The sequence below is a fragment of the Brassica rapa genome, chromosome A06 (genome assembly GCF_000309985.2).
Source record: "Brassica rapa cultivar Chiifu-401-42 chromosome A06, CAAS_Brap_v3.01, whole genome shotgun sequence".
NCBI lineage: Eukaryota > Viridiplantae > Streptophyta > Magnoliopsida > Brassicales > Brassicaceae > Brassica > Brassica rapa.
Genome location: NC_024800.2, coordinates 26,724,696 through 26,744,465, shown reverse-complemented (window position 1 = coordinate 26,744,465; position 19,770 = coordinate 26,724,696). Strand labels below are relative to the sequence as shown.

General features: G+C 31.5%; 1 protein-coding gene across 1 annotated transcript; it reads left to right on the top strand.

Annotated features, from left to right (window-relative positions):
* The first annotated feature begins 11,046 nt into the window (after positions 1-11,046).
* On the top strand, positions 11,047-19,498 carry LOC103827556. The gene is made up of 4 exons (XM_009103069.3): positions 11,047-15,196; positions 15,830-16,090; positions 16,226-16,384; positions 17,107-19,498. The coding sequence occupies exons 1-4, from the start codon at positions 15,188-15,190 to the stop codon at positions 17,344-17,346; spliced, it is 669 nt and encodes a 222-aa protein (XP_009101317.1). The 5' UTR covers positions 11,047-15,187; the 3' UTR covers positions 17,347-19,498.
* The last annotated feature ends 272 nt before the right edge of the window (positions 19,499-19,770 follow it).

The window sequence follows — 19,770 nt, the reverse complement described above, 5'->3', positions numbered from 1 at the left end:
CCATTGTATTTGTGAATTATTGGAATCATACATAACAAATATATGGTGTTTTGTTTTTCTTTTAGGTTTCTGTTTCATTGTTTATATAAAATCGAATAACTTTACATAACTTTTGTTTGGCAAGAACTCAGAACCTGAATGTTTGCACTGATGCAAAAGTAAATTGGGATGAGATGTATAAACAAAAAATTTTTTTGAGCAAAAGAATAAATGAGTTTCAGCATAAATACATTAGAGCGGAGATGTATCTATTCTATTAAAACTGAAGTACAAAATAATACTTACTTATTTAAAATATTTTTTTACATTTTCTTCTTTCCTTTTTAACTAATGTAAACCAATTTATTTATTATCTTTTCCAAATAATTCCACTTCATTTATTACAGAATACAAAATAAAATTTATCTATTTTAAGTGTTTTAATAACATTTTTTACATTTCTTTTTTTTCTCTTTTTTAATTAGTTCATTAACTATATTTACCATAATAATTCGACAACACTTACTTACTTGTTAACCAAAATAATTTCACAAGTTTGAATAAAGTGATTTATTCATGACAAGAACTCAACCGTTTAATAATTTTTTTATTTTCTTATAGAATTAATTAAATATATCTTAATCATTTTGTGGATATCAGATTTGTAGGTTTAAACTTAAATTTTGTTCGGATATTATAATTTTTCAGACGAGATTTGGACTCGGATTCTTCTGGATGCGGATAGATTTGTAAACATTAAAAAATCTAATAACTTATGTGTTTAAAATTTTTATTAAACAATTTATAAAAGTAAAAATTAACATATGTACGGGCAGTGTCGAGCTCTAATCTATCTTATTAAATTAGAAACATCACAACTTCTTCTAGGTGGATTTTTAAGGTGGACCTCATATTTTAATTAAATTCTTATCTCTTATAAATTAAAGGTACCATAACTGACTTCATAGTTTTAATTAAACGCCTAATCCCTTATGAATTAGACGTACCATATCCAACCTCATAATTATTATTAAACGTACCATATACTGATATCTATGTTAATACAAACTATACAGTTTCAGAATATAACCGACTATGTCTTATAACCCTGTTAAAATCGGATTGAATTTTAGAAACATAAACACAAAATAATAACCAACCACTAGCTATGCCAAACGAACAAGAATACATTATACATGCTCCTATTTTAATGTTTCAGCGATGGACACATAGATATCAGAAACAGATGCTATAAAAATATTTTGTTAAAAAAGATCACTTCTAAACATCGGTTCATACCACAAGTTCATCTCAGTTACTCATTTTTTTTCTCTTTTCAAACTGATCAAACACGATATTTCGTTTTGGAAGTTCCTATATTTCTGTTAATAATTGATATCTATATCTATACTTCGGGTATATTTCATAACAGAAACATCAATTTTTACTTAACAATAACATCTTTTATTAAAAACCCTTTCTCCAAGTCGTATCAAATATGCATAATATCTTGGTGACCATATTGTGTGATTTGGTATTTATTATAGATTAGGAAATTTCCCTAGAGAATATTTGTGTAGTATATTCCATGCATATGATTATTTACATAACCGATATAGATATCTCGAATTTTACTTTGAAATAAAAACTTTTATTGAAAAATCATTTCTCCAAGTCGTTTCAATTATGGCTAATATCTCGGTGGCCATATACTGTGATTTGGTATTTATTATAGATTTCTTAATTGGTTTAGTGAATATTTGGGTGGTATATTCGTTTCCTTGCCCCAAAATTAAACTATAAATATTGGTCTTCTAAATCATCTTTACACATCCACGATAAGCTCCAAAAAAAAAAAGACTGACGAATTACTTAATGGTGTCAAACCATTAAGAAACAATTGGCTAATTCGCGTTAAAGTACTTCATGGTTGGAAACAAAACACCAGTTTTGGAGGCGACATATTTGAATGCGTCTTAGCTGATGAAACTGTGTGTATTGTTTATTGTTATATTTTAGTTACCCTCTTATAGTATTCATTATATAATTTGAATTTTTATGTTATGTAGGGTGTAAAGATTGCAGCATCTTGCAAAAGGAATTAATTTTTTTTGTCTCCAACGTGATTTACCGGTTTATGAGTGGAAAACTATTGATACTTTTTAAGTTCTAGCCGCTTCTGGACAATATTGCCCAACAATTCATCAATACAAATTGATTTTTTCAGGCGACACAGTGGTAACTGGATGTAATTTTCTATCTGATCATCTTTTTCTTTCTCTTTCGAGTTACGATGAGTTAAGGAATATCGTCGAGAAGAAAAATATTTTTCTTAAAGGTACACATGTTTATTGATTACTTTGTAATGAACATTATGATCTCATTAAAGTTTTGGACAAATCTTGAATTCTTTTGTCGTAAATTCATTATGTATTGTTGTTCATATAGATGTTATTGGACAAGTCGTGGATCTTCATGGGGTTCAAACGGTTCAAGCTATGGGGAAAGAGAAAAAGAAAGTTCAATTTCGTTTGCGTGACTACATGTAAATTACATGTATACGTTGGGACAGTATATTGGTGTTATGAATGACGTTGGTTCAAATTAAGTTCCTAAAACAAATATAAACATATATAGTTTTATATATTACATAGTATAGTAATATTGTATGGTGTTATATATTTATAACTTTGTCCTGAAAACAAACCAAACTGAAATATAATATATATTAGAAAATGTTTTGAACCATTACACACAAAATATATTAGACGTCAGAATATAATAAATTCACTGAGCAATTATGTAATAATTGTTAAAAAAATTAACTTCATAATGTACACAACAAAATCAAAACACAAGTTTCATAGTAAATTTTGCGTTACAATAAAAACAACACAACTCGCTTTCGCAAAAGAATGAAAACCCACCCGCCCGGGCGGGTCATGATCTAGTAAACAATTAAACATAAAGCGGAGAGGGTGTAAAGCGAGTGCATGTGTCTAAGGTATTTATGCCGAAACTCATTCAGAGATTATTCTCTCTCTGCCAATATCAGTTTGGGTGCCTGTTGACCAAACAGAACTTGATGAGAAACTAAATATATATAATAAAAATAAGATATGAAGTAAACTATACAATTCTTTTACTGACAAATTTCATTCTAGATATTTAAATATTAAATATAATTTAAAATTATGTATAAACAAAATAATCATATAAATCATGATTCACATATCATATTTTAATTTTATAATACATTTATAAAATTATTAGAAACTATAACTTATGAATATTATATATATCATATATACAATTTAGATTATGCTTAGTTATATGATAATTATTGATAAAATAGTAATACTATGTTTATAATATAAAATTATTGATGAAATAATTTGACATAAAACTATATAGCTCATATGAATTTGATGTATTTATTATAGTATAAAATTGTATATAGTCATATATTAACATAAAATTGTTTGTTAATAGTCTTATATTAATTTTGATTAGATTTGTTTATAGTAATATTCTAATGATTTAACTACTATAGTATTCGACTAGTATATTTGTTTATGTACGAAACGAGTTAAATAATAATGTTTTTATTTTATTGAAATTCAAAATTTTTATCCAATCACTAGTTATGTAAGCAATTTCTGCAAGTATAATTTATTCATATTTCACTCATTAGTGAAAATTGGTAGTAACCTTTATCAATCCAAATGGAAACTACTAGAAATTTATTGTGTCCATAAGTAGACAATGATGGTTTTCCACATCTGTTGTTAGATCTAATTTGCAAGAAGAAAACACATTACCATGGAATTCAAAAGCTAAAATCACCCCTAGCGAGCCTAGAACCGCGCCAAAGATCATCGCTGTGTTACTATTACCAGAAGAACCACTAGGCATGTCCGAAGCAGAGAGGCTAAGATAAAACTTACTCCCTTCTCTGCTATCTTCTTCCAGTTGTTGAAGATTCAAGACATGTTCTTCACTCCAGATCAAACCCATGAGGAGGGCATTGGCAAAAAGATTGAGACTTGTCATTGCAAATCCCATAGGAGCAACAGTAAGCATAGACTTGGCACTGTTGCCGAGGCTGAGACGAGATCAGTTTCCACTGATGATCGTTGCTGCTGTTTTTTTTTTTTTTTCTCGTTGCTGCTGTTTAACCAAGAGGACAGCTTAATCTGTGCTGAAATGTCGATGAAGAGTCGTGAGATGTTCGTGTGGTTATACGTCGAGTAACTGAAGTATGACTCTGTCGCGTTGGAGAAAAAAACTGTAGTTGAGTGAATCGAATATGTTTCTCTGAGGGTTCCAAGGACCACTTGACCAGTACTGTGCCGACCCGTTCCAGAGGACTTTGTAAGCTGTGGACTCGTCTAGCTCGAGAGAGAACAAACCTGGTGACGGGTCTTCACTACTCTTCCACGACGTGAGCCGTTGAGTACTCTTCTTGGTCCGTTTGTCGTACCGGATATTGGCTCCGGGAAGCCACGTGACACCTGGATGGTCGAAGCTTTGCCGTAGAACAGAGCCGTACTCGTCCCTGAGGACGAGGTTGCCGTCATCGAGCAAAACAGCCTCGTGAGCAGAGGAAGAGTTGAGACCAAACTGGAGTCTCGTTCGTACCTTCCGTCGAACAGAACTAGGTTCCCGTCGGAGATTTTGAGAACTGATATGAACATGTCGGAGACTGGTTCGTCACGGTTAGTTACCCAGACGATAGTTTGTTTATAAACTTGCTGGTACGACATTCCTATGTAGAACTTTGAAAAACTACCAGCTGGTTGGAAGAAACCCATTTCGAAAATTCCGTTAGAGGAGACGTGTGACGTTGCCTGAGATCGTGTCAACAGTGTAGTTGCTGGAGATCAAAGAAGAGACATGGATGCAGAGGAAGAAGAAGGAAGCGAGGACGTAGAAGAACGGAACCATGATAGAAAGGCTAGATCATATGAATGTCAGATGAAGAGTCTTTCCATTTTTTTTATAAGAGCTACAAATCTTTATGGTCTATGGTGGTGACTCGTGATGGGGCCCACTGTGAATTTTCTCGTGGGGCTGTTAAGACCAAGAATCTGTGAATCCATAACACGACATAGAAGCGAAGAGAAGGGAGAGACAGTGTTGTTGGCTTGTTGCAAGACAGCTTGAGTGAAAAAAAATCTTACTATCAAATAGTTGAGTTACAGTAATTGAGTGAGATAAGGTTATAAAAATCTAGACAACCAATAAAATCTTAACATATTATCAATGTGGAACTATTTACTTTTATTTTCAAATAATTGAGTTTCAATAACTGAATGAGATAAGATCATAAAAATGTAAACAGTAAGTGAAAATTGAACTCATATCAATGTGGAACCATTTTCTTTTCTTTCAACAATTTGAATTAGGGGTGGGCGTTCGGGTTCGGATCGGGTATTTCGGATTTTCGGGTTCGGATCGAGTATTTTGGATTTTCGGGTATTTCAATATAAAAGTATAGAATCCGTTCGGGTATTTCTGTACTTCGGGTTGGGTTCAGGTATTTTTAGTTCGAGTTCGGTTATTTCGGATCGGTTCGGATATTTAGATTTTGAAAAAAAAAAAAAAAAAATTCAATTCTCAAATTTCTTATATTTAAAAATATAACTTTCACTTAACTATTTTTTTTTATCTTTAATAGATTGAATGGTTAATAGATTTAGATATAACATTTTGAAACGAAAAAAGACATTAATTTGGTTATTGTTTTAAAATTTTGGATGTAACTTTTTGTTAATTCTTGAAATAAAAAGTTTGACATGCATTTTAAATGAGTAGCAAATCATTTTCTCCGTAATTCAATGTATATCATATGAACTTAAAGTATGTGTAGTATCAATATAAATATTTTATATAAAATGAGAGATGTAAACTAGAAATATATGGTTAGTTATACATATGTTCGGTTATTTTCGGATATCCCTTCGAGTTCGGATATTACATGTTTGGGTTCGGATATCCAATCTCTCCTAATTCAATACCCGTTCGAATATTTTGCTACTTCGGTTCGGATTTTTCAGATCGGATTCGGGTGTGGCTTCAGATATCGGGTAAAGTGTTCACAAAATTTTTTTCTATATTTCACACTAAAATATAGTAACTCTATTATAGAGTTGGATTTTCTCCGATGGTTCACTCTATAATAGAGTTACTCTTTAGTGTGAAATATAAAGAAAATTTTTGTGTGCCATTGGAGATGTCCTAATGTTGTTTTCTCACTCCAAATATAGAGTAAAAAATAATATTACTCTATATTTCACTATGTTATAGAGTAACTCTATTACAGAGTGAACCATTGGAGAAAATCCAACTCTATAATAGAAAAACTCTATTTTAATGTGAAATATAAAAAAAAAATTTGTGTACCATTAGAGATGGTCTAATCATGTTTAGAAGCAAATTTAATCCAACAAACAAAAAGAAACAAGATGAAAAAAACTAAAGATTGAATCTTTCCCCAAAATAGCAATGTGTTTAAAGAGAAAACAATGATAAGATCTAAGATTAGGACTAGAATGTATTTATAGTAGCTTAAAAATGAACCGGGTCAACCCAACAAACCTGGGTTGATCCAACTTAAAATCTATTTTAAAAGCCAGTCGCAACCACCTCTAGACTGCGATCAAAGGCCGCGATCTTCTTGCTCCTGCCGCAGCCATCACACCCTGCGAATGCCGCCTGCAAAATGTCCTGGCCGATTCATCGTGGCCTGATCGTGACCAGCCTTAACCTGCGAAAGTCACTCGTGGTTGGTTGCTTCACTTCACAGCCTCCATATGCCGTGAATACAGCTTGAGAATCTCTCAGATGCAATTTTATGACGGCGAAAGTCATCTCCTATACTGCGGCCATCTCTCACCCACGGTGTCTTGACTGCAACCACCATGTACCATCACAGCCACCACTTGCCTGCGAAAGTCGGCTGCTACCGCACCACTTGAATGTTATGTGGTCTATTTGACTCCAATATCTGATTAGTACTTCTCCAAACCTGAAAACACACAAATGCAACAGTAAACAAATGTAAATGCTAGTCTAAATGATTAGTATGTACACAAAATTAATGCTTAAAACCATGAAATGCACAAGATATCAATTTCTTATATATAATCCACAATAATCTTTTTTTTATTATTTGAGGAGTATTAAAAATAAATAACATTTAGTTCATGTGTTTATTACAAGTGTCATTTTTTACGTAGCAACTCCACAAGCTCTCTCACCTATTCTATTTAAAACCCTTTTGTTAACTAGAGTAATTACTGATTACGCGTTTAAGCACACACCAATTAACCTAATGTGCCAACAATACCACAATCGAATGGTATGTCATTGTAGCATTTTAGGATCGAATCCACAAGGAACTAGTGACCTATAACACCAAGAATACACAAGCTTTCTTAATCTAAGCAAACAAGAAGATGGATGATTTGTAACAAGCTAAGATCTTAGAAATATAAACAAGGTGATCTCAAATCCAATCAAGAAATAAGTGCAAGAACTTTCAAATGCTAAAGATGGATTCATGGGTAAGGATAATTGATATAAGGTGATCAAGGTTCAATCTAAAGTGGCAACTTTCAACCAATCTATCTACCTTAGACCTAGACACAATCCTAAACAAACTCTATCCCTAGATGAATGCTCATTTACTAAGATAACTCAAGCATCAAATCCCTTTGGTTGAATGTTATCTAAGTAATCATTAATTTCAAGTCTACTAGCCATCTTAACATCTTTAACAACAAATCTCTTTGGTAAAGAATGTTAAAAGCTTAGGAGAGTTGGTTCAGACATTTCATCAAACGCCTTCCGGATATGAAATGCCTAGAGCTCAACTTTAGAGAGACCAACTCTAAAGTTGCATTAAAAGCACTCTACTAGCAAGGAACAAGATGGATCTATACTAAAACACCTTAGATCTAGATTAATCACCATAATCTACCTTAATCCATGAATCCAAAATGTGTCTACTCAATAATCTCCATGAGAAACCTTAAACCCATGTAAGGATCAAAGCTAATTATTTTAATGAGTAAGAGAAACACAAATATAAGATAAAGTACTTCCTTAGATTATAGAAAGATTTAAGCTTTTACAAGTTTAGACAAAGTCTTGAGAGAAAATGAGATAAATTAGGATTTTTGGAGGCTAAAACTATTTATAAGAAGTCTAAACTCGTCCTGGTTCAGTTGAATTAAACCGGGTCAAACCGGATTAAACCGGTCAACACATCTTGAAATCGCTTCTTTGTCTTCTCCGAGCGGGTAACGCAACCCGTTTCACTAAGCCGCTCTGATACTGACATCGAGTTTGTCCAAGTGCGCGCGGCTTCTTCTTCCCGCGTTGCAGGTCCGCTCCAAGGTGCGTCCGAGATACAGTGATTTCATCGTCCCGTACTGTCAAGCCGTTGTGGTTCATGCTCGATTCTTGCCTTCCTCGTCTCAAGCTTCAGCCGTCGTCTCCTTCGTCGTCACTGGCTCACGGCCTCTCTATCTCCCGTGGCCGTGCTCATCTTCACCGTAATTGACTCTGCTCGTCTTCTTCACGCCACCGTTTCCGGCCATTTGTATAAAGCTCTGACGAACCGTGACTGCTCGTGCCGCCGTCTCCCGTCGGCCATGGTCTGCAACTCGCGGAGGTCTTCGCTTCAAGCTTCGTTAGGCTGCGACAGTAGCTCGCCGTCGGGATCGAATCGGAGTGAAAGCTCGACGTCTGGTGGTCGTCGCGTCTGTCTCAGGTCACAGGACCATCTCCGTCGTGCTCTTCTCCGTATGTGCCGTCCTCGCAACCAAACAGGCTCGCCGTCGTCAGCACCCAAAACCGGCGAGAAGAAGGATCGAGCAACAATCGATCTCTCCAATGGTGTATTTTGAAGTAGTTGCAGAACAGGTCCCTCAGTTGTTGAATAATTACCAATTGACCCAAAACTCTTGAAATAACACTTATGTCCTCACGAATCAGCCCCAGACCTCTTAATTTCGCAACTTAGACCCTCGAATTTGCAGAATGATCCCCTGACTCTTGATGGTTCTCAAACTGGCCACAAACTCTGTAATTTGCAAGTATAACTTTGCGATTTTGCCCCAAACTTCTCAAGTGTGCAATCCAACCCCTAATGCATACAAATGAACAAATATATGCAATGTAGACACCTAAATGCAATTCAAAACACAAGTATGATTAATAAATAGATGCTAAAAACTATGAAAATCATGAGATATCAATTACACAACATGCCATTGATCAAAACATTATAATTACCTTAGTTTGGTCTACATTTGTCACATATATACGTTGATACATATTACATCAAACCTTATCATTTATTTCTTGCGTTAGTTACCTTAACCGAAGTTCTACGTATTACATCAAATATTTTAAAATTATGTTAATTACCTTGACTGAAGTTTTTTCATTAATTTGTTTCAATACAAAAACATTACTGACATACGTAGTGGTCTAATTGTTTTATTCAAAATGAATATATATGCGAACAAATTAATGTGCGATTATCAATCAAAGTTTGTTTTCTGAAAAATCCTAAAAAGTATTTGATGATCAATACGTGCTCAAGTGATTGATTTTCTTAAAAATGCGAAAAAATATTTTTTCTCTTAAAAATATATCAAGAGGAAAACTTTGTTTTTTTTTAAATAATGAAACAGAAGAACCATGCATATGTCATATACTTGCCCCGTTTCATTAAATTGTTAGATGATCCCCGCCTTGCGATTGTAGAAACTAAGGTACATTATGATTTTCTGGCATACAATTATAAAAACTTACCTTAGGTGATCTATCGTAATTAAGATTTTAACGCCAGCTTGCATAATGCAAATAATGGCGGAGCAAATTTTCCATGATTCAAACGTGATTTGCAAGGACAAAATTGATTGATGATTGACAAAAAAGAAACTTCTAATAACTTTGATATATTTTTAAATTACAAATTTGGTAAATTGATGGTAATAATATGTGATTTGCAAGGAATTGACTTTTGTATATAAGGAACGTAGATTAAGGTTCAAATTATTGTAATCAATTAATTATCGTGAACTTTCTTGAATTTGTTCAATTGCGATTGATAAAAGAAAGTTTGCATTAACTATCTACAATATTAAAGTACTTCTCAACTAAGATTGGAGCGCAAGTTATGTGTAATATTCGATTTAGTTACGGCCATTATTTTGAATCCATATGACCACACGGCGATTCCTTTTTAGTATAAATATACGGTTTCTATAATTCAGAAAACTCACCACACCTTTCTTCTCGACTTTACTCATATCAAAACATTCTCTCAAGCAATCAAATGGCTGGCTTTAACTCTGTTTCCGATTTGAAACAATTCAAAACATTGTTTATTTATATTTTATTAGTTTATTGCTTATGTTTTGCTTTATTTTATATTAATAATTTATTTTATGCAAACAAATATACAATTTTTAAACAAAAATTTTGCAGCTTAATTTAGATTGACATACTAAATTTTGTCTAACCCTTACTTTATAACATATAGTATTTCTTGCTATGACTTTAGCTTTTATTATGTCTACAAATTAAAAGTGATAATATTTTGAAATCTATTTACTCCGCGTAGAGCGCGGATTATCACCTAGTGTTACAAGCACTATACAAAAAATGTATTATATATGGTTTATAAATATCCCAACACGCCTATCTGGATTTGCTGATTCGTTCACTTATGTGGATGGATGTTGAAGAAAATAAAGACTGCTTTTCTCAGTTTCGTTTAAACATTTTTAGTAGTATAGAAGTAATAGATGAAGCATTGTGTGAAAATTCTCGATTCTTTTCTTTGTTTTTGTCTGAAGAATTTTACTTGTGACATATATTTTTCATGCAAACTTTTGGTTTAAGTGTATTATTATCGTTGTAGTGTTTATGCAATATAAAATATCTATGCTATACATCTTGCACCTGACAACATTTGTCAACCATTTTATTTGTGAATTAGTTACATTGTTTAAGATGAAATCAAATAACTTTTGTATGATCGGAGAACCTAAATTATGCACGATGCAAAAGTTAATTGGGATGAGATGCAATAAACCTAAAGCGTACATATGACGTAATGAAATAGAGGTACTGAATAATTTTTTCACCAGGCCCGGCCCATCATATTATGATGTTTAAAAGATTTCAAACCCAGCAATAGCACCATTGCACCACAACTACTTTTTAGTATTGATACCCTCAAAGTTTATAATTATATATTTGGCACCTAAAATACCAGGTCTATGAGTTTTAGTTCAAAGGTGGCTGTACTTCCAACTTAGTTTGGTTCGATCAATGTGGTTGGACCCGATGGATGAAGATTACGTCAGACTAGAATACATTAATTTTATCTGTTGTTATTACAGATTAAAGCACATCCTATTTCTCGTAGTAGAATAAGGTTCGAGAAGAGTTAGGCAGTTCTACAGACACCTCTTTTCTGGTTTCATTCAAAGAGTACCACGTTGTAGATTTATTGCTTGCCTTGCTATGAATAACATGCTCTCATTAGGAGACTGGATGCTTGCTTGGAGAAGACACCAATCATGTGTTCATTGTGGTGAACGGGAAGAGTTTCGAGGTAGTCTAAGAGCATTAGAAACATATCCAATGTTATTTTAATTTTTTTAGAAAATAGAATAATTATATAATGGAGCTGTGAAACTTAAAATTTACTTCGTTTATAGTGAAAAACGAAACAATAACTAAAAAATAAATTTATCATTCAATTTAAATAATGATTTCAATTTTTCTTCTATTGGAATATAAAATAGAGAAATTGTTTTCGGAAGTTGTGGCTGATCATTTGGAATTTTCAAAATTAACTTTGCTTCAGTAAGCGAAATGTTCTCTATAGAGGACGTTTGTAGAGCCTTATACGCGACAGCTGAATGGCAAAGTAATACCGATACCATACAATATAAAGCGCATAAGCTCATAATGGGAACCACTACTATCAGATTGCCTAAAATGCAATTTTGACAGTCGTTATCGTCAAGGATGAAGACTTTGGATATGGGATGGATTGTGCGTAATGATGCTGGAATACATATTCTTCGGGGATGGCAAGAGTGGTGGGGGTAACATCAGTCTTAGAAGCAGAAACAATGGGTTGTTTTGTATGTTCTTCAACAAACTTGGATAAAGGGTCGGCGAAATGTATGGTTCGAAGGGGATAATAGTGAATTCAGCAGGATTGTAAATTTGACAGAACACAGTGTTCAATTTGGTAATGTATTATTTGAAATTCGGTATTGGATGTATTTGTTACCAGAATGCTCGTTGAGTCATGTCAAACGGCACGAAATCAAGCTGCCGATATTTTGTCAAAGAAGGTGTATGATAGTTCAAGTTTCTTTTCTATATTTGATTGTCCGCTTCATTATATTGGTTTATTGACTATAGTATATATCATATAGACTATATGTAGTACCCCCCCCCCCCCCCCCCCTTCACAGTTGATTAATAAATTAAGTTTATGTCAAAAAAATAAATAAAGTTTCGAAGTTATAAAAAGGGAGTAGAATTGAAAATGTTACTATAAATCTGATTTTGAAACAAAAAAATAAAGTAAAGTTGAAAATGCTATGTAGACATATATTGAAATGTGATTATGCAGAGCATATTAATAGATGTAGGTGATCATATCCAGCTATCCACAATATTCTATATAGACATATTTCTATACAAAGCCTTTTTCTAAATTATGGATTATGCCGAGAAAAATTGGCTCAGTTTTTGTTTCTGTTTCCGTTTTAGTTTGGTTTAATTGTAGTTTTTCAAAGAATATTTTATTACAAGATGGCCAAGAAATTTCACATTAAATAAAAATTAAAATATAATTTGAAACATCTAGCTTTTTCCCGTTTTGGTACGCGACAATAAAAAATAAATACACTATTTGTTTGATAAAGATAATATTTAAGAATTTTTGTACATATTAAAAAGTATCATTCAATAAATTATATTTAATTTATATAATTCAAAATCAATAGTAGTTCAAAAATATAATCATTATCTATACATATTTGTTGACATATACATTGACTATATTAATAAAATATACATTAAAGTTTGAAAATTTATCTTAACAAACAACAAAAATGAGCAGAAAAAAACTCATCATTGTGAAACATATGGAGTAAATAATAAACTTAACATGTTTTGCATGTCGCATGGTTTAAGATTAAGCTCCACAATTTAGTGTTTATTTTAATAACCGAAAGGTGATCCGGGCCTTAGACCATCTCCAATGGAACTCTATTTTTTTCTCTATAATTTACACTAAAATAGAATAATTCTATTATAGTGTAACTTTTGCTCCAGTGGTGTTACTCTATAATATAGATACTCTATTATAGAATAAAATATAGAGGGATGTCACTTTTCCACTCCAAATATAGAGTAAACTGTGACATTTCTCTATATTTTATTCTATAATAAAGTCACCATTGGAGCAAAAATTACATTATAATAGAATTACTCTATTTTAGTGTAAATTATAGAAGAAAAAAGAGAATCTCCATTGTTGTTAGACCAGAGTAATCCTTCAGCCAGATGCAGCAGTTGATAGTACTATGTCCTAAATCTGTCTTTCCAACGAGAATCAAACTAAGGGTACAATGGAACCAACTCCAAAGGCTAAAACCACTATCCTAACCTGCCGTTGGATCCACAATTTAATATTTCCAAATTTATATATGTTTATATTTGTTTCTTGAATATTTTCCTTTATATGTTTTTCGTTTGTGCACCAAATTCCTTTATATGTTATATTGTCAAAATACTATAAAAAATCCGCCTAAAATTATAGTTTAATTAATTTCTTTATATGTTTATCTATAAAAAGTCCGTCCATACATATATATTAGTTTTGGTCGATAAAATTCTGGTTTTCCTTTTTAAAACTTTCAGTTTAATTAAAGAATTATGTAAGCACTTGGTTTCTGTAATTTTAATATTTATTATGAGAGACCACACGTGATAATCTCACACAACGTAAATAATCTCTTTTAAGCATAGTGCTGGTAAGTGCTGAATTTGAATTTGGATATAATAGCTTATAGATACAATATCTTACTTTGATAAGAAAAAAAGGACAATGATATCTTCACCAGTTGAGTAAATTGAACTTAGATTTTATTTTGATATCGAAAAGTATCAATTCAAGCTAGTTTGCATCCATTTGCCAGCAGCAGAGGCTAGCCATCTTGGTGCAGAGCAGTTAACAAACGGACAGAGTAGTGCGCATGGTCGAGCAAAAAGGCAGTCCGCATGGATGTTTAAAGATCGAGCAACTAATTGTATGTTTACTCTACTTTCTCAAACTTTCTCAAAATATATGACCTTAATGAAATCATATTTTTGTATTTTTTTCATGCGTTTTATTTTGAATAACGTTTGTCAGAAAAAGATGGTGATTATTTTTCTATATTAGTTTTTGGTCAACCTGCTAATTCTTGCTGGTAAATACAATTAATACAGCGTTTAGTATTATATTATCTGCAATGCGAGCGGTTTATCATCGGCATCTTCATATGTATGTATATGTAGTATGTACATAATGATATAATTCCAAAATTAATAAGCTTTTTCCTTGGAAATTTCGGAGTAAATATAGGAAGCTTTGCTTACCTTTATCGCACCATCTAAATTATAAAGACTACCTTCTTCCTCAAAGTCAAATTATGTCCACTCAATTATTATTATTATAATTTGCATATTAATGACCTCATTAGCCGATTTCATTTGTATTTAAAATGATTAATTTTGAAGGTTAAAACTTTAAAGTTAATATAGTTACACGTCTTTCATATTTCCGCATGCTATCCATTCTAGGTGTAAAAGAGCAACAGTTTATGTTGACTGTTAGGACTTTTGATATTTCCCTTATTTAATTAATTATAAAAAGTTGTCCTTTTATTTTCCTTATTTATTAATATTTTCTCACAAAACACAATATACAATTGATGATACATTCCTAATATAATTTGTTTATATTTCCTTTGCCTTCTACTAATTTATTCACACCACAATCACTTCTTCTTTTTGCTTCTGGCCTCTCCTTCCTCTTCCCCAAGAACCCTGAATGTTCTTCCTTAACGCTGCTCATCTGATCGATTAAAGGAATTCAATTTCTCATACCCAAATGAATCTGGTACAAACCCTTATTTTATTTTATATTATTTTCTGATTCATTTTATCTGTTTTTAATTTGTATATCAATTCATCATAAACACCAAAACACTCCAAAATTTCTGCCGATGTCATCCTTTTTTTTTTTTGCTAACAAATCCCTAAGATTCAAGTTTTTCTAGTTTCAACAAGAAAATAGAAATCATAAACAAGAAAATTTCTGCAGAATTTATCCTTATTAACTAACAAAATTGTTTTTTTATTAACAATCTGGCTAATGAATCTGTTTAATTCAAATTTGTAATATTTTCATATATATATATATTCATTATAAAACATCAATAAAGTTTCAAATTTCTGCAGATTCCATCCCTTTAAGAAATAATTGGCTTTTTTTTAACAAACCTCTAATCCAAGTTTTTTTTTTTTTTTTTGTATGAGTCCTCTAATCCAAGTTTCAAGTGACTTCATATGTAACTGATATATAAACTCAATAGAATCTCAAACTTTCTACGAATTTCATATTTTAAAAATTAATAAGAAGCCGATTTAATTTTTGAATTTCGTCTTAAATCATATATAAGTTTATCATAAAGTTTCTGAATCTTTTTCAGATATTCACAAGTAAATTAAATTTTCAAAACATTGGTTGCAGAGTGAGAAGAGAACTGTTGATGGAGATTGGATTGCGACACTATTGAGCTTAGAGTTCTTTGGGACATGTGTGGATCATAAGCATCTTCGAAAGAACGAGAAAAATGTCTTTTGCATTGACTGTAACGTCGAAATCTGCAGACATTGTTGTAACACAGAAGCTCACTTTGTCCATCGTCGTCTTCAGATCTGCAAATATGTTTATCAAGATGTTCTGCGTCTCCTCGATATTCAACACTACTTTGATTGCTCCGAGATACAGGTTTTTATTTTATTTTGAATATTTTATTAATTTGTGTTGTGGTATTTTTTTGATCGGATTTTCAGTGCCTATGAAAATCAAAATTAACTTGATATATACTATTGTTTTACCTTTTTTGTTATTGACTGGCAATAGACATATAAAATAAATGGAGAAAAGGCAATACATTTGAATTCGAGGCCGCAAGCAAAAGATGCAAGACCTTCAACAAAGTCCAAGAATGCAGCTTCATGCGTTACTTGTAAAAGATATATTCAAGATCGTCCTAATCGATTTTGCTCCATCTCATGCAAGGTAAAATGTGATTTTTCATTTTCATTAAAGTTATTTTTTACATCTATACATTGTTTTTTCCATTAGTATATTCTATTATTACTTAGATGGTTTTTTTTTTTTTGAGCAACATAAGACTTTCATTTAGATAAAGGGTTTAGGTAGAGTTCTAAAAAGAGGTATACAAAATGTTTATACATTTTTAAAAAGTAAGTTAGTTAGTTAGCAGAGGTATACAAAATGTTTTGATTAGAATGTATCGTAAAAGTTTTACAGAACAATCTTGAAATTCTAAAAAGAGTTAGCGTCACTCGTCAGTAGATGAATGAGGCATATATCTCTGACAAGTTAAATTTGAATTCTACACATTGTCAATGACTCGATAGTACAGTTCTCACTCGATTTTACGTTGGTTTTAGAGTACATTCAAATAAACTTTTTTCTTTAAACAATTTCTTTTCAACACTACACGCATAGGAGTTTTTATATTTTCTTTTGGAATAATCGTAACACACCAAGAAACATGTTAGAGTATCAGTCATATCTATACTTTTGACACGTAACCTACATTAACATAGGAGTATCATTTTTTAAACGTTAATATGGACATTATGTGAATTGTATATACGTTATAAACACGTTTCACAAACGTAAAATTCAGAGAATTCTTATGATGCCAAATACTATATTTTCTTTCAAGTTTAGAGTATGCTCAAATAACTGAATGACATTTGTTTTTGTAGATTTCATCAGGCCCTCCGAAAAAGCGTAAGTTTTGTTTCTCTTCAGAAGTGGAACAAAGTGTTTTGGAGAAAGAACATTATAATCAAGAAGGAAGTTTAGAAGAGAAAAAATCATCCATATCGTCACTCACCGATGTTTCAGAAGACTCGGAAGCTTTATTGAGTAGTAATCTTTCACTGAGACCATTCACGAGACTACTCAAGAGAAAAGGAATTTCCCAAAGATCTCCTCTTCATTGATTTTTTTTTCTTTGTTTTTCTAGATTGTGTTCAAAGCTATACAGTCTTTGCATTTTCCATTTGAAAATGCTATAATATTGGATATTAATTTTATGTTTTAAATTAATAATTTATGAAAAATATAGTGAATGCTGTGAGACAAAAAGAAGAAATGAGACCAGAGCGATAGTGATGTTGAAGGCCGTATGAATGATTTATTTATTATCATCATAGAGAAAAGAGAGATATGGGTCCAAAAGTGTTCAAAGTTTGGTGTTTATGAGATTGTGTTGATTCACTGGAACCCACAAATAAAAAATGTGAATATTGTGCAGTATTCTTAATGATTTTAAAGATCAAACTGATGGGTACATTCGTCCGTCATATTTCTACAGAATTTGATAAAAGAAATATATTTTCTACAGAATTCGTTTTTTTAACACTAAAACTTCATTAATAAGAAGAGATTACAAGAGTAGAACGCTTTAATGGAATATATTAGTGAGATACTGAACCGGCAGGCTTCAAAACTCCGGAACTAAGAACAACTCCAACCCTAATCCATATTTTACAGTAAAATGGAATGAAAAATAAAAAATTTTAAAATAAAGGAAAAATACTGTCTCAAATATATGCCTTTCTGTAGGTTTGAGATTTTGTTCTTCCATTTTCTACAGAATTCATCCGTTATATTTTGTTTTTTTATATTCACTATATCAGAAAGCTTTTATTCAATTAAAATATTATTACCCATCATCATCTCATTTCTTCTCTCTAATTAAATATAGTAGTGTTAAGAATTCATAACTTAAAAGATGGAAGCACCGACTGACAAAAAGAAGAGCAGAAGCATGAATCTAAAGAGGGTGATTTAAATATGTGACAGAAAATCACGAGTGGTGTTAGTTTTAGTTCCTGCCATAAAATAACATTATCAAATCCAACAAGTGTATATATTTATGATAAAATGATCCTCTATCTACAGTTTATTTTGTTTAATTACAATACTTAAACTATAAAATATAAAATCCAACATAGCTATGCATACAGAAATTTTGACCATATACTTGCTTTAAATTTGATCTTTTTTTGTTAACAGCTTTAAATTTGATCCAATCTGTCTAATTTTAATTATTCAATTTTTTAATAGTTAAGTAGACATAATAAATTTTAGAAACACACATAAATGTTGACCACCAGTGCCTCACTAGTCAGCATGGCTCATTTATCGGGCGGAGACGTTTGTCGCGATATTAGTCTCGAACAAAATAAATTAAAACAAAAACAAGACTTAGCTATAGTTTTTTTAACCAACTCAATATAATAAAAATCTTTAATCAAAAAAGCATCCTCGTCTTATGGCTGGATCACTGTTATTGATAATTATTGACTCACCTTATTAAAAGGATAATATGATCAATGATACAAGAAGAATGATGGTCATAATGTTTTTGCTGCAAAATCCACTTTCAAAATTAAAAGGAAAAATAGAAAGTAATACAAAAACCATTAATTGGATATGATTATGGCAGACAAAAAGTAAGGAATAAAAGAAGAATGTTGTGAGCCAATTGAATATGACAGATTTAACTGAAGGGGTCGAGATATATTGAGCAATGGAGAGTAATGCATGTGCTTTTCAATCTCAATGTTATGCATGTTCCACATGTCATGCATTCATCTTCAGTATTATACTCTATCCAATGTACTTAAACCCGACCCCGACACTAAACCGGACGAGGTCGCTGGATCACTTGATCGACCGCGGATGAACCGCGGGTTAACAAATGAATCAATTTTATTATATAATAATATATTAACTATGAAAAAAATATAGAAACCAAAGTTTAATATTTTATACCACCTACAATAATAGTTTGAATACATATATATATTTTATGTTAGAAACATTTAGAAAATACTTAACTTGAGATTTTATATTTTTATTTTTATTTGACATACAAAATATCAAAAAATAGTCTAGACTATTTAAAATTTCCTGACAAGATAATACTTATGATATCCAAAAAAAAATCAAGACATAAATTTCATAATTATTTAAATGTCTAATATGAATAATAAATTAAACTTCAAATCCAAAATAAACGAAAAGTAAAAGATCTTTGTAATAAATTGTCAATAACAAAAATAAACTAACATCAAATCACATCAACTAATTGTGGTTCTCTCTACCATCGTTCACTTCATTTTCTTCAGTGGCATAGTGAAATTTTCATCAAAATCTAAAAATCACAAATATAAAACTGAAAATGAAAAACATAACTTCTTCTTTTTTTTGTCACCACCTAATTTCTTAACTGCAAACTTAGAATATAAAATAGAATTAAAAACTAAACAAAAAGTAAAAATTATTTATTGGTTCAATCGGCATCTGGTTCTGGGTTTTAGTGTGTTTTTGCCGGTTTTTGCGGGTTTCTAAATATT